This window comes from Pteropus alecto, unplaced genomic scaffold (assembly GCF_000325575.1).
Source record: "Pteropus alecto unplaced genomic scaffold, ASM32557v1 scaffold45, whole genome shotgun sequence".
Lineage (NCBI taxonomy): Eukaryota > Metazoa > Chordata > Mammalia > Chiroptera > Pteropodidae > Pteropus > Pteropus alecto.
The window spans coordinates 37,250,655-37,265,992 of record NW_006442491.1 but is presented as its reverse complement, the minus strand read 5'-3'; the positions used below and the strand labels follow the sequence as shown (position 1 = coordinate 37,265,992).

General features: G+C 52.6%; 1 protein-coding gene across 1 annotated transcript; it reads right to left on the bottom strand.

Annotated features, from left to right (window-relative positions):
* Window positions 1-5,850: 5,850 nt before the first annotated feature.
* On the bottom strand, window positions 5,851-11,006 carry CUNH20orf85 (chromosome unknown C20orf85 homolog). The gene is made up of 4 exons (XM_006921941.1): window positions 10,939-11,006; window positions 8,964-9,045; window positions 7,496-7,597; window positions 5,851-6,012 (listed from the first exon to the last, which is right to left on the bottom strand). Exons 1-4 carry the CDS (start codon window positions 11,004-11,006, stop codon window positions 5,851-5,853), a joined length of 414 nt encoding a protein of 137 aa, XP_006922003.1.
* Between the last annotated feature and the right edge of the window lie 4,332 nt (window positions 11,007-15,338).

Below are 15,338 nucleotides of genomic sequence, written 5' to 3'. Positions count from 1 at the left end.
TTTAAAACGGAGCGGGAGCTGCCATCCAAGAGAACTGCCTTGCACGTCTCATGCCTCAAACCTCAGAATGTTAAAACAGGACAAAGTAGCCTTTGGACGGGGCCTAAAGCAACACTGTGCCCCAAAGAACCGTTTGCGAAGATGGCGAGAAAGCAGCTATTATGACCGGCGGACTGAAAATTAAACGCGTTGTTTAGAATTAGTGTCACCGTGTTACATCATCTGCACCAAGAGCGACGCCTTCCTCCGATGGATGTAGCTGCTCCCTTCGTCCCAAACGGCCCCAGCCTTCGTCTCCTAGTCAGGCTCCTGCCGGAATCGGTGCGTCCTGAACAGCGATTCTTACTGATCTCCAATAAACGCTGCTGCCCCTTCCTTTGAGAGGCCCGTTCGTTCGTTGAGGTCGATACCTGGCATGCTGGAGCGGCTCCCGCAGTCGGAAGGCACACCTTCCCGAAGGGCGTTCCAGGTTTCCCTGGAATAGAGCTCCGCTCCTGAGCGTGGCTCAGGGGATGTCCCCGAGTCCTGGAGCTCTTCAGAGCCGGGGAGGGGGGTGGCGTCAGGGCTCTCCTGAAGGTCATGGGTCAGTTGAGAAAGAACCTGGATTTGTCACCTATTGCTGAGTAACAAATTACCCCCAAGCCGAGTGGCCTGAGGCACGCTTCGTGACCTCACAGTGTCTGTGGGTCGGGAATCCAGCTGCAGCATCGCTGGGTCCTCTGGGCCCCCATGGGGCAGGACCGGCTGCCCGGCTCGTCCACGAGGTGCTGGCGGGATTCAGCTGCCTGTGGGCTGTCAGCTCAAGACCTCACTCAGGTCCTCACGAGCTGTTGGGTGTGGTGTCCCTCAGCTCCTTGTCATGTGGACACCTCCTCAGAGCATCTCATGACGCAGCTCTGGCTTCGTCAGAGGGAGGGAGAGGAAGGGGGCGGGAGAGGGGAGGAGAGCTAGCTGCAAGGTGGAGGTCACGGCCTTCGGTCACTTCCGTCACATTCTCCTCGTTGGAAGAGTCACTAGGTGCCGCCCACACACAAGGGGAGGGACTACACATCGCACGTTTGGTGGCAAAACCTGAACCAAACGGGTAAGTGGCTCCTTAGAGTCTTAATTCCATTGAGTGTGAATATTCTTATGTTCTGCTACAAAAACGTTCATGGATTTAATTTCGCGGGGCTGCCCCAGACCTTGCCAGAAAGACTATGTAATATACAGTAGATGTACTTTCTAAAAATCTACAAAGTCCTAAATTCTCAGACACCTGTCGCCCGAGGCTTGAAGTCCAGTGTCCGTTTGGACGGTTTACTTGGGTGCGTTTGAATGTTTAAGAGCAGGACTTGTGTTTTCTGATAGTTGTATTCTATCATGTCGTTTTCTTATATTTCAAGCTAGGCTTTTCTAATTTGTCTTGGTCTGAGATGCACTCATGACAATCCATTCTGAGTCCCCAATGCCACGATGCTCTGCGTCCTTTCAGAGGCCACTCATCTAGAGCGAGGCCCACTTGGAGGTCCATTGCTGGGACGTGCTTCAGCGGCATGCACACAGGCTCGCCAGCCTCATCTCAGCCTTGGGAATGCGGTGGCATTTTACGTTGTGCGGTGACATTTATGAGCCCATCTAAACGTCCATGGAGAGGCTGCTATCCGTATATTAAATGTCAAGTTTGAAATGGTCTGGGGTCATTGAATCCTCAGTTTTGTCCACTTTGATTCTCCACCGAGGCCATGGACTGGACACCTGTGCTGTTATGAGCCTCAAGTGCGGCCCAGGTTACTGAGGTCAGACCAGGGGGTCCGGTGGGGGCGGGGGGAAGGGGCACGGCGATGTAATTTGATACCTGCAGAAATGTTGCTTCATTTTAATTTTTTAAAAATAGAAACACATATGTGGTTAGTTGGTGAATAGATTATCAGAGGCAGAAAAAAACCCCCAGTAACTGAGGTTTCTGAGATGTTGGTGAGCTTATGAAACCTGACCCACTGCGTATGACAAGAATGAGAAAGAATCTATACTTCAGTGTTTTAAGTAGTAGTTTCAAGGGGTGTTAAACACATATACACAAACTTGGAGTAAGTTTCTTTTTATTTAAAGGGTAGCAAAAAGCATCAAATAGTTTCCTAGAAATTGAAAAGCACATGTCTGCTCACTGTCCAAGGACGTGTGCATCTCCAGACTTGGATTTGAGTCTCTCAGTTTTTTAAAAAGATATTTCAAAACGGACAGTCACCATGCTATACATGACATCCCCAGAACTTCCTGGTCTTATGACTGGAAGTTTGTACCTTTTGACCCTTTCAGCCCATTCGTCCCTCCCCCCACCTCTGACAACCACCAGTCTGTTCTCTGTTTCTATGAGTTTTTTGGATCTTTGTTGTTGTTGTTTTAGATTTCACATATGAGTGAGATTATTCAGCATTTGCCTTTCTCTGTCTGAATCGCTTCACTCAGCATAATACCTTCAAGGTCCATCCATTTTCCTGCAAGTGGCAAGATTTCCTTTTTCATGGCTGAATAGTATTCCACTGCATATATGCACCACACTTGTGTGCATAGCTTGGCTATAGTAGTAAATAATACTACAATGAACACGGGGGTGCAGATATCTCTTTGACATAGAGATTTCCTTTCCTTCGGGTGTACACCCAGAAATGGAATTGCTGGGTCGTGTGATAGTTCTATTTTTAATTTTTTGAGAAACCGCACCATTTACATTCCCACCACGGGGTTTATCTGAGAGCCCTGAGGAGCTGACGTGGGTACGATGTTCCTGTTTCCTCCGCTGGCACGCAGTGGACGTGATGGGCAGGGCAGCTTTGGAAACCTTTACGAGCGAGACTTCCGGTCTTCCAGAAGGTTCAGCTGTTCACTCGGCCCCACCTGGTCCCTTCGTCAGTCATATCTGCAGACCTGAAGTCAGGGCTGCTGGTCGGCACAGATGAGTAAGTTAGAGTAAGAATTCAAGTCACTCCAGCATCAAGTTTCAGAAGAGTCTTATTCCTGTCCAGACTTGAGGTCAAGAAGGGTCGAGGGATCCCATCTTTTTTCCTGCCAAATGGCTGTGGGCACACAGATGTTAGAAGATGGCTCTCGGATTCATTTCACGATCAGGAATTAGAACAAAAAGCAACTCCCGGCGTCGGAAGCTCGCCCCAGACCACGGGCGTGTGCTGCTTCTCGCATGGCATTCGGGTAGAAATTCGACCCTGGTGGGGCCGAGATGAAGCTGGTACCCACCCCGCAATCGCTCTTTCTGGCCGCTCTGCTCAGCCGTGAGGGAGGCATCTGATCACAATGAGGGACGTGGGTTTCTTCAAGGGTAAATGCCTTGCCTGCAGCGATGACCAAGAAGCCACAATGTTGAGATTCAAAAGAAATGGGCTTGGCCAAGCATCCGTTGTTTTGTCTACATCAGGCTAAACATCTGGGTGACTGGGAGCATCTCTGGAGTTGAACGGGCCACGTGACCTGGTCTCGAGTTGACACAGCCTGGGTCAAGGCTAATGAAAGACAGACACATGCTCGGAGGAGGGTGTTTTCTGAGCAGGGGAGGAGACGAGGCGGCAGCATGTATTCAGTGCTCTCCTAGTGTCCTGGGCTGCCACGCCGAAGGACTGCAAGCCACACGGCTCCGAGCAACGGAGTTTATTCTCTCATGGTTCTAGATTCCTGACGTCCCAAATCAAGGCGTCAGCGGAGCCACGTTCCCTCTGCAACCCGTGGGGCAGCCTCCTTCCCGGCCTCTTCTTGGCGTCTGGTGGTTTGTCAGCAGTTGTTGGTGTTCCCTGGCTTATGGACGCATCCCTCCAGTTTCTGCCTCCATCGTCACATGGCTGTCTCCCTGTGTGTCTACGTTTGTGTCTGTGTGAGTCTCTCCCCTCTTAGAAGGACACCGGTCCTGTTGGATTAAGGGTCCACCCTACCCCAGTATGACCGCATGTTCATTTCAGTAATTATATATCTGCAGTGACCCTAGTCCTAAATCAGGTCTCATTCACAGATCCTGGAGGGTAGAGCTTCAGCATATCTTTTTTGGGGACACGATTCAAACTATAATACCTGGTTCCTCCTCCGCGCCCCCCACCCGCCCCCAGAATCTAAAGAGCCGTGACATTTCTCCTTTAAATGGGCGGCAGGTGGGATGTCATCTCTTGGTGTCTGTGGCTCATGTGGCTTGCGTGGCACGTGATGAGTGTGGCACATGCTCGGGGGAATGACAAGGCTCCATGAAGGGCTGTTTCTCTTGCATTCTGACTCTTGCAGTCTGGGAAGCCCGTGGGAACCTGAGTTTTTCTCTCTGGGCAGTGAGGGGACAGAGAACTGACTGGATGACTGGGAGGAGGTGTGGCTCTGTGGCTCTGTTCTCAGTGGAGAGTGGCTGGCTTAGAAGGTGCCTGCAGCCGGTCCCGCCAGAGGAAGGCTGGGCACTGGCACCACATCCTGCAGACTTTACAGAGGTCAATGTCCCAGGCCAGAGCAGCTCGTCCATCAGGGGTCTTCTGGGTTTAGAGACCCCGAGCCCAGAGCTTGCAGGGGACAGCCCAGATTCAGGAGAAGCTCTGTCTCCCGGTGTTTGGTGTCTGCGCCGTCACAGAGTCCCTTTAGAAGAGTGCTAGAGGCGGCCAGTGTTCAGGCTCAGGGGAAGGTTCTGGAGAAAGAATTCCTGGATCGGCAAAGCACGTCCACCTTCATCCAGACAGGAAGGTGAACAGGAAGGTTTGGGCCTTACAAGTGGGTTCTGCCAGGTAGAAGCCCCCTCAGGCCACAGTCAAGCTGCAGAGGGAGGACCCCATCCCATGAGCAGAGCCACCCGAGCAAGTGAAGGGAGGAGGGAAGGTGTCTCTGAGGAGGGCAGGTAGCTGAGTGTGGCGCTCCTGCCTGGCCCGCTCCCCGTGTGACGAAAGCGCCACCCTCCGCTGCTCAGACAGACACAAAGCGGCTTCCTCAGGCCGCCTGCGAACTCTGCGTCCTGCTCCTCCTCGGGGACCCGCAGGCGGGGCCCACGGGCATGCGGTGTTTCCTCCTGGTGCTCTTCGGTCAGCCAGACACCCCAGGCCCCCCCCTCCCTTCCTTTGTAGGACCTGGAGGGACACCTCAGGGTCAGGCAGTGACCAAGGAGCTTATGTCGGATGTCCAGAGGGGGAGGGAAATGGCCCGGATGGCAGGCCTGGCTGCTGCGGGTGCTGCGGGGGGTCGGGGGTTGGGTGGCCGGGCAGGGTGGCCGGGCAGGTGAGGTGGTTTCGTACCGAGCCCGTGGGGAGCAGCCCATCCGCTCCCGGAAACCTGCTCTCAGTGGCAAATCGGGGGTTCATTTCTGCCTTTAAAGCTTCAAATCTCCTGGGGAAGGACAGTCAGGGGTCCTCAAAGTGCTTTGTTCCTCCAGAAAAGCGGGCCCAGGGGTGTGTGGGCACAGAGACGCCTGGTCGGCGATCTCATTATGAGCCGGGGTGGGGAGAGTGACATTAAAGGGCCGAGACGAATATTTAAAAAATTAAATCACATAAAAAAGAGCCATACCTAGAAATTTCCAAAGGTATCAAAACAAAGCAAAACAAAGCAAAACAAAACAAAACAAAACAAAACAAAACAAAACAAAAAGACCCAGAGAGCCAGGTTTGCCTTATCTATTACATTAGCCAAGAATGAGTGTGTTACGAGAAGGTTCCGGAAGGGGGGCACTGACGAACCGAAAGCGTCAGAGGGCTATTCTCTGTCCTGTGCAATATCCCATAAGCAGGTGTCGGGGCGGGGGAGGGGGGGAATGTGTCCTCGCAGGGACGGTGGGTGCTCTTCCATTCCCGGGCACGGGCTCCAGGCGCCTGGCGGGCCACCCTCCGCTGCCCCGTTCCGGGCTCAGTGGATGCCCTGCTCCGGCCAGCCGAGCTCTTTGGCGTACGCCCCCTTGCAGCTCCTGATCTCGTAGTCATGCTCCAGACACTTGTTCAGGCCCGGCACCCCCGATCTCCAGCCGATGAAGCCCTGGGTCGTCTTTGGGACCGGGGGGGACGGGAGTACCTGGAATGGAAACGCAGGGGCTTTGTCACCTTAGGCCTCAGGGACACGAGGTGTGTCTACGGCGGCGTCAGGACCAGCACGTGAGGCCTGGTGTGGAGAAGACAGAAAGCCAAGCCAGGGTCCCTCCGTAAGGTGCACATCCCAGCCAGCTGCACCCTGCGGCTCACGTCCTGGAAGTAACGCTCGTTTCTCTGTCTCCTAGCGATGAACCCACCGACTCTCAGCTGCTGGTAAAATAATTTTCATTTGCTAAAAGAGCCTCAAGGAGAAAGAAAAGTAAGGTGCAGAAATATCAAATGCTACAGTTCACACGGCCCTTTATAAAATACACGACAATATTGGCAGATGGGATCCTGGCAGTTACAAATCTCCCTGTTTCGATGAGAAGCCTTCACGATATGTCCACACACAGCCACCCAGACTACAGAGACCACAGGAACGAAAAGCCATGGAATTTAATTAAAAACCGAAAGGAAAATGGGATTCTGTCTGAAATAAAAGAACACGATTCCATCCAGTGCCTTGGATTTTCTTGAAATCTTTGGAAAATGAGAGTAAATGTTTATAGGCAGTTTCCCCCTCTCCATTTGAAGTAATCGTCCATTCTGCTCTTACAGGGCGATTTGAATACGGTGAAGAATATTTGTTCTAAGGGAAGAGCCGAGATAGAGGTTTAATATGCTTGGGGTTACGGGTTCGCGCTTGTTCGTTGGGGTAACGGGTTCGCGCTTGTTTGGGAGGGGACAGTCCTGGAGGCCGGCTGCCACTGGTGGAGGAAGCCCCCTAACATATGTTCTGGGCAAAGTGTTAAAACTACTCCCCTGAGAGGCCACATGCAGGGAAGGTGCTTAATAAATGCCGGTGGGGACGAAGTTTCCTTGAGCCAGCTACGGGTGGAATTACCCATAAGGCAACAGTTCTCCACGCTGCTGTCCAGACGGGCCGTGACGACACAGACCAGCTTTCGAGTCTCCCTTTAACTTGTAAGAGAAAAAAAGCGGTAGAAAACCACCCAGGGTGCCACATTTCACCCCGCCAGATTGGCAAGGAGATGAAAACACCACCATCAACAACCATTCCCCGAAGTAGGTGCTTCATTCACCCCTTGTACGAAGGGGAGGTGGAGACACAGAGAGGTCAAGGCTCTGGCCCGAGACCACACGACAGGCGGGCGGCCAAGCCGTCTGCATCTAAAGCCGGGGCCGGTTCTCGCCCTGCCTTCCCGCCCACTCCCTGTGTTTGCTCCTCCTCTGCGTGGAGCCCCTCGTTGTCTTGGTGTCCCCTCTGCTTCTGCAGAGCCAGGTGCAGCGGCTCCCCGAAGCGCAGACAATAGCTGTTGGGTCCCCCACGAGTGGGCATGGAAACCGGACTCCCCGGGGCCCGGCGCCAGCTGGGTTCTCGCCTTTGGCAGCCGGCTTCGTGCACCCGCAGCAAACGCCGTTTCTTACTCAGGAAACCAGGGATTGAAAAGGGCTTTGCGAACCTTGATGAACTTCTCCACTGGGGTCACTGGCCGGATGCGGAACCGCTGGGGGAGCTCCATTTTGGGCTTCGGGGTGGGGGCTTCCTCTTCATGCTGGATCAGCTGAAACACAGCCCCCAGAGACGGGGAACCCCGGGCTGAGCCGGCGGGCGCGTCCGCGTCATCGTCCCCCAGATGCCAAAGCGGAGCTGAGAAACTCCAGGCGGCTCGTCCCCAGTCACACAGCCAGAAAGGGGCACACCGGGGCTTGCACGCGGTGAACCGCTGTGCCCGCCGACTGCGCGTGCGGCCTGCTGATTTATTTTCCCCAGTAATAATTTGAGAAAACATTACAGGTTATGGACTCAAATTTTAAAAAGATGCCAACGAGTTTCCAGGACCAATGAGAGGCCAGCTCCACCCTCCCTTTTAATTTTTAAAGCAATTTTGAACTCTTCAAAAACCCAATCTAATTACGTATAAAGAATATTAATGTAGACTCTTTTGCGCATATTACATTAATAAGGACTCATTTTATGCATAAAATTTCAAATTGTATAACTAAATACTAAAAAACTCATTAAGAATAGCGTAATTTCATAGCTAGTGGGATGGGGTGAGTTACAAACGGGGTTTTCGCTGCCTCGAATCATGAACGTTTGAATCATGCAGCATCCCTCCGAAGAAATGTGGCTTCCTTCTCTTCTGTCCTGAGATAGTTTGGAAGGTCGCAGACAGGTGGCCACCATCCCACTGAAGCCCACGCGGGCATTCTGTGGGCCTGAATGGTGTTTTATACATCTGAGCCGCTGTTCTAGACTCAGAAGATTTGGTATAAACATCTGGATGTCTGGACCGTCTTGAACAGCTGGAATGTGCAGTTGGCTTCTCTGAATGGTAGCCGCGGCCGGGCTGATGGTGGCTCTGTCTGGATGGGGCCCGTGGTCTCTTTGCTGGCGTCACTCCCTATTAATGATTATGCCCGGCCCTTTTCTGTTGCCTGTCTCGCTTGGGACATACCAAGATATTTTCCTAAGAAGCCCTCATATATTAACTCGGCGTCACCATGTCGTTTCCCCGGATCCTCACAGTCACGCAGTGAGGCGGGTAAGGACTGCTACCCCATTTAACAGATGGGAAGTCGGAGGCCTGCGGGTCCGGCCAGCTTCTCCCCTTGGCGCCTGTCTTTATTAGCTGTGTGACTTGCCACTCCTTTGAACTCGATTTCCTGATTAGTGAAATGGGCATAAGCAGCAGCCTCTTGGACCCAGGGGTGGTCATGCGGGTTATATGAGCCGGTTTGGGTGACGCGCCCAGGACACGTGGGTGTGTGACAAATTCGGGAAAGGAAGCATCGTCAGGTTTCAGGGTTGGCTGTCTTTGCCTGTGACACGCTTTAATTTTATTCTTGCAAATTACACACTTCGTAACCGTTTATTCTTGGAAACGGTCAATTCTATAACCTCTGGGCTCATAAATTTATATTTACCTCCTCGAGGGGGGTTGTTAAAAATCCCCAGTTCTGGGCCCAGTTCTGCCGGGCTTCGTTTTCAGCCTTCAGGCGGTATCTCCTGAAAAAGAAAGTCCCTAAGTGCCGGACGACATTCAGAAAAGGTTAGAGGAGCGACCCCCCGCAGGGCCGTCGGGGGGCTTGGCACTCTTCACCCACACTCCCCAGATGACGACCCTGTGCCGGAGCCGGAGAGGGGGTCGGACTCCCTCTCGCCGAGCACCTTACACTGCCGTGAGCAGACACACGTCTGCAGAGCCAGAGGTGCTGGTGGCCGGTGCCCGGGGCAGAGACAGGTCGGGGCGGACGGCACGAGGCGCTGTCCAGATGCTCGGCTCCTGGTTCTGGGGGCCTCGTGACCCACAGTGATGGGCGCGTGTTAAATCATTAGGAGGCACGTTTCAGGTAACTTTGTTCTCAGATTTAAGACCTGGGTGGGGCGAGGGAGGCAACTGGGGTGCAAAATTTAAGGAGCCGCCCACTCAGGTTCCTGCAAGTGCAGAGCCAGCACTTACATGGCCTTGAGATTGAACCTTTCTTAGCTATGGCACCCCAGCACCTCACTTGCCGCACCCTAACCCCAACCCTGCTTTCACCTCACGTTAAATATAATTTATACGTAGTTACCTACGAGCTGAGTTGAGTGGCAGTTGAATAGTGGGGGTGTCAGATTTTTGCAAACATCTAATGAAACATTTATTTATTTTGATTTTCAAGTTTCTTTTCCTATTTTGGAATCACAACAGGACCTGGGCACTGGGCATCTAAAGCAAAGTCCGTCCCCCCTGGAAATGTAACTCAAGCCTAAAGTACGAGCCACACACATAATTTAAAATTTTCTAGTAGCCGCACTAAGAAAAGTAAAAATAAACAGGTGAACTTAATATCACCTTTTTTTTTTGGTACGAAATCTTCAAAATCTGGTCTTTTACATTTACAGCTCATCCCAATTTGAAACAGTCACGTTTCGAGTGCTCAGTGGCCACTTTAGTTGTTGGACAGAATAGTCTAAGGGCTTAACTATCGCTGTTAACACTGGAAGGACCATCTGATTTGGGCCTGGAAGGATGAGCAGGAGTTTGCCTAATGAAGGAGGGAGGAAAGGGCTCACGGGGAACAGATCCTACTGTGGTAGTTTTCCTATTGGGGTACTTACAGAAAGATAGTAAAACCATCAATACTGGTATACTTTTATGCCAAATAATACTGGCTTTCCATTTTCAACAGTGATACAGTTTCCTAGAAAAATAAAATTACTAAGAGAAACAAAGCCAGTTTCAAGAAAAATATGAAATGACTACTATAGGCTTTACGAGAAATGGTAAAAGTCATAGAGATGAAAAAGGGTCACTGAGATGTAAGAGGCAAACAATTCTGGTTTGTCGTTATTAAAATTTACTCAGTGGCATCTAAACAAGTGACTTCCTATATTGGTTAAAACTTCAAAGAGGTGACATAATATTTAGCAACTGGAGAGAATGCCAAATAAAAGCAACTATTTCAAATGTCTGCCGACCATAAACCTGGTAGAAAGTGAAGAATTTCTATTCTTCAAATTAAAATTTATTACATAAAAAAAAAAAAACCCCAGGAAAAGTAAGAGAATATAAAGTGCATATGTATCTCTCATTCGAATTGAACAAAGATTAAGATTTTCGTTTAGTTTCTTTTTTTTTTAAATTTGATAAATCTTAAAAAATAAGAACACATTAGTCGCTCTCAACAGGCAAAGCTTTGCAGATGGGTATAGGGCCAGATGGAAATCTTTCCCGCCTTTGTGGTGCGGCTCAGAAGGAGAAAGGCTTTCCCGTCGCCCTCGTGCCACTGTCACCGCCTCCTCTCCTTAAGGACCCCTCACCACCTCCAGGACTTGGTGGGGAAACAGAGGTCACCAGGTGTGCACGCATCAGGTAGGGACGGCCCAGCCCCCCGGTTACCGGGTCCCTGGCGTTACCAGATCGCGTCCTGGGCCACGAAGTTCATGCGCTCGGCCGCCTCGGTGCCCATGGGTTTCTGCGCCATGGGGCCTGAAGTCTCTGTTTGCCCTACACTCTGCAGCCCTTGGTTCAGCGTCTCGCGTCGCCCGGGAGACCGGTTGCCGAGCAACGCAGGACGCGGAGGCGGCGCCGCATCTGGCGGGGGTGGGGCCGCTGCGCTCTCGCTGGGTCCCTGCGCAGTGCCAGCCTCTGCCGCCTCTGCGCTCTTCCCCCGCCCGCTGGCCACCTGCCTGGCCCCCGCTGCAGCAGCCCTCCTCCCCCGGGGGAAATCTCAAGACCTAACACCCCCTTCCTGTAAAATCGAGACCTGTAATGCAAGTATGCACAGCGACGAGTGTGCCAACCCCGCGTCCCAAGCGTAACGGCTTCTGTCACAGAGCACGCACCCCAAACTGCCGCCGGGATTACGAAATGGGGCACTCCGGCCCAGCCCCTCTGACTTCTCCCCAGAGTTCAGTTTTGCCGCCGTTTGAACTTTGTGTGAGCGGTCATCCAGGTGTCCCTTATGTCGTGTTTGAGGGGCTCGTCCACGTCGCTGCGAGTAGCCCGCGTGTGTTTGTTTCCATTGTGTCCCGGCGGCCGCCATCGGCTCTGGGGTTGAGTTTTTTGGCCACCACAAAAGTGTCGTAGTGACTATTGCTGCTCGTGGCTTCTGGACAACGTATGACCGAACCTCTGTTGTCAGCCGCCCTTTATAACCCTCCCCGAACCAGCCTCACAGGTAAAATCGCCTCCAGACTCATCATGCCCCTCAGCACTGATCCGTCACGGTTGGGGCGTTAGCTTCATCCGTGTTTGTTGACTGACTCATTGACCCTCAAGGCTTCCAGTGTACCATGTACCACTGTATCATGGGCCCGGAACTGGAAAATGGGTCTGAGAGACAACAGTAAGTGGATCAACTGCACAGGGTGAGGGGTTGTTTTTCTGCCTGAACAGCCATGGGACACACGGGTCCAGAGCCTTGTGGGACTGTGAGCACGCTCCTGCCCATCTGCACTGTCTCCTGGTAATTCTCAAGGCCACTCTTTGGGGACATGGCTGTGTTCATCTTCCAACTGGGCACCTGTGATTTCCCCTGGCGTGTCGCCCTCCCTTTCCTTGACCTCCTTTGCCCATGGATTTGTGCCTCTATGGGGTGTTTGGGGGTGCGTTCCCCCTTGTAACGCGTTCCCTACATCCCTACACCCAAGGCGCGTGATCCCTTCTGGGCTGTAGGAAATGCTGGGTGGATGCCCAAGTCTGCCGTGGCCACCATAGTGAGGGGGCAGGCAGGGGCTGGGATTGGGGCTGAATGGGTTAATTAGTGAATGCGTAACACTATGCCCAGGGCTGAGCAAGTCACTGGCCAGGCCAGATGGCCATGGGGTGGGCAGGTGTCGGGGCAGGCCAAGCCTTTCCTTCTGGTCTGTTTTCTGAAGTGGCCATCTCTGCAACAGGAGGGAAGATGTCCTGGGGAGAACTGTGAATAGCGGGTGGCTTGGAAGAGGGGAGGATCCGTCAGGTGGGAAGGGACCGTCTGCTTCTCCTTTGGGAAGCTTCGGAGATGATTCTGTTAAAGTGATTAGTTAAGAATAAACTTGTTTACTCAGTGTCTCTATATGCCAGGCACCGAGGGTTCATTCATTCTACAAATGTTTGCTGAGCGCCTCCTCCACGCCTGGGGATCCAGGAGGGAACAAACTGACAGTGTCATCGTCCTCCTGGGGCTGGCGTGTCTGTCTGCAAGGGAACAGATTCACAGCTGACAAGACCAGGGAGAGCTGGAGCTGTGGGGACTGTTCCGTCAGGGATGGAGCTGCTGGTGACAGAGTCAGGTGAGGGGTGCAGAAGGGACTCTTTTAAGGGACGATTTTAAGAAGGGCCTCTGAGGAGGGGACATTTGAGCATAGAGCTGGTGGGGGAGGGACCCGTGCAAAGGGCTTGGAGGAGTTTTCCATGGAGGCGGGAAGGGCAGGTCAAAGGTCCCGGGTGGAACCCACGTGGGGTGTTGGAGAACAGCAAGGAGGCCAGCGCAGCGGGGGTTCCCTGGAACACGTGGCCGGCGTAGATGTGGAAAAGCAAGCACATGTCTCCAGGGGTCCAGGCGAGTAGGGACGCGGACATGGATGCAACCAGATGATAATGCAGCCTGGTACCTGCAGTTACCGCGGGATACATGAGATTGACGGTGGGGCAGATGCGTGCAGAGGCCATGATGAGTGAGCTGGGTTTTGAAGGATGAATAAGAGTTTGCTGGTTCTGCCCATTCGCCTCGGAAATATCTGCATGGCGCACCCGGGGGATGCTTCCGGGACTGTAAGTGGGTAGAGGATTAGGATCAAGTGCATGGGCTTCGGGGTCCTGGCTCCACTGAGTGCCACCTCAGTGACCTTGGGGCTGTTGGTCAGCCTCTCCGGGACCCTAGGAGGCCATGAGGAACAACTGTAAAAGGCTCAGAATAATGTAGAGCATCACCCCAGCGGCAGCATGTTGGTCGTCCTGGCTTGGGAGGTCCTTGGCCCAAGGCACAAAGGCTTGGGGGACAGTGTGGGGAGGTAGAGATGGGGCTGTGAGTGGAACCATGGTCGGCTTCTTGAGGATGTTGGTTTTGAAGGCAAGGAGGCTGTGGCCGGCGGGTGGACCGGCCTGGGAGGCGGAGTCCTTTCCTGAGACGTGAGGGAGGAGCCGGTGTTACCCTTGTGGGGGGGCTGCTCCCCGGGCCATCGCGGCTCTGGCGGGGTGCTTCCCTACATTCTTGTTTCATGGAGGAGGGATTCATCTGTGACCGTGTTGCAGATGGGAAAACTGACTCAGACAATAGGTGGAAGAGAAAGGATTTGAACAAAATCCCAAGCCCCCCATCTTAGCACAAACTCAGGCGCTTACTCTTACCCAGGGGCGGGACCCCACGGGAAGATGGGAGCCACGTATCCCAGTCTCCCTCTCTCGGTTCTCAAGGCCACCTTTGTCCCTCTGGATGGTTTCTAGGTGGCCGGGGCTTGGCTGTGGCAGCAAATCTCGGCAGCAAATGATATTTGGGGAAGAAGCTGAGTTCTGAATTTTCCGAGGTGATGTCGGCACAAGGCACAGTAGTACCCATGAGTTGTACCAGGGCCCGTTTTGCTGTCAGCCACTGAGGCTGCTGGAGGACCGAGGTCATGTGGAGAACCCTAGACACCGGCTCTCCAGCCTCCCTGAGGGACTCCTCCTGACCCAAGGGTGCACTTGCTTCCACCAGCCGTGGCCAGAGCCCGCACTCCCCATCCCGCAGGCCGTATGCTGTCAGGCAGGAATGGGCCCGAGCAGCGGGACCCTGCCCCAGATCCAGCAAGAGAAACACAGGGGGTCTAGTTAAACTTGAGTTTCCTGGCATACGCTTCTACTGCATGCACTAAACTTACACTGAGAAATTATTTGTCGTTTATCAAATTGAGCTGGCGTCCCGCATCTGATCTGACCACTCTACTCCCAGTGAATTTCTTCGCTGGTACGTACCATGCTCAGCTAATGTGGAATCCTATTTAATTTTTATTTCTGGGGGTCTCTGTTTTCCTTGTTTTATGTGTACCCTTCTTTTTCCTCCTGGTTCCAGGGGTGGAAACCTCTTCCTTATGATTTTCAGATCCAGAAATTCACAGACCTCTGACAGACACAATTTCTTCACCTAACGCTTTTTTTTGTTGTTGTTCAAAAGTGTTATTCGGCATAGGTTTCAGACAGGAAGAGCTGAGCGAGAGAAAGGGCTGCCATCCTTGCTGATTGGACGAGGGAAACGAAGAAAATATTTACAGCTTGCAGAAGGTTCGCCATGTTCCTGTATATTAATATTTTTGGCCCTGTCTCAGCGTTCTGGGACAGTTTGAAAAAAAAAATTTTTTTTTTCATCTTGCTGTTGCTTTATAAAACATGTCGACGACTGAAGCCAACTGCTTCTTTCTAGTTTTTAAGCTTAAACAGTTTTCTTTTTTATTTCGTGACTTTTTTTTTTTCTTTTAACCAGAGAATGCTTTGTGCCGCCAGCGGCTCCTGCCGGCCAGCGTGCCTTTCTCCCAGCACGGGTGGCGATGGCCCCCGCTGCACAACAAAGCCACCGAGGCTCGGGCTGAAAGTGCCAATTTCCAGGGAAGGCATTTGATGGCATAACCGAGCTGCAGCTTCGGGAACTCAAAAGTCCTGGTTTTTCACACCCATTATGCACTCTCTTTAGTCACAGCAAACGATTTCTCCTTTTACTTCATAAATAGTCTGCACTCCGTACACCTAAAGGAACAATTAACTTCATTCTCTGGGTCTTATTGAGAAGAAAAGAGCTGAGAGCTGCCCCCTCCCCGAGCACCCCAGAAGCCGCCCTCCGGGGCTCGTGCTCCATTTGCCC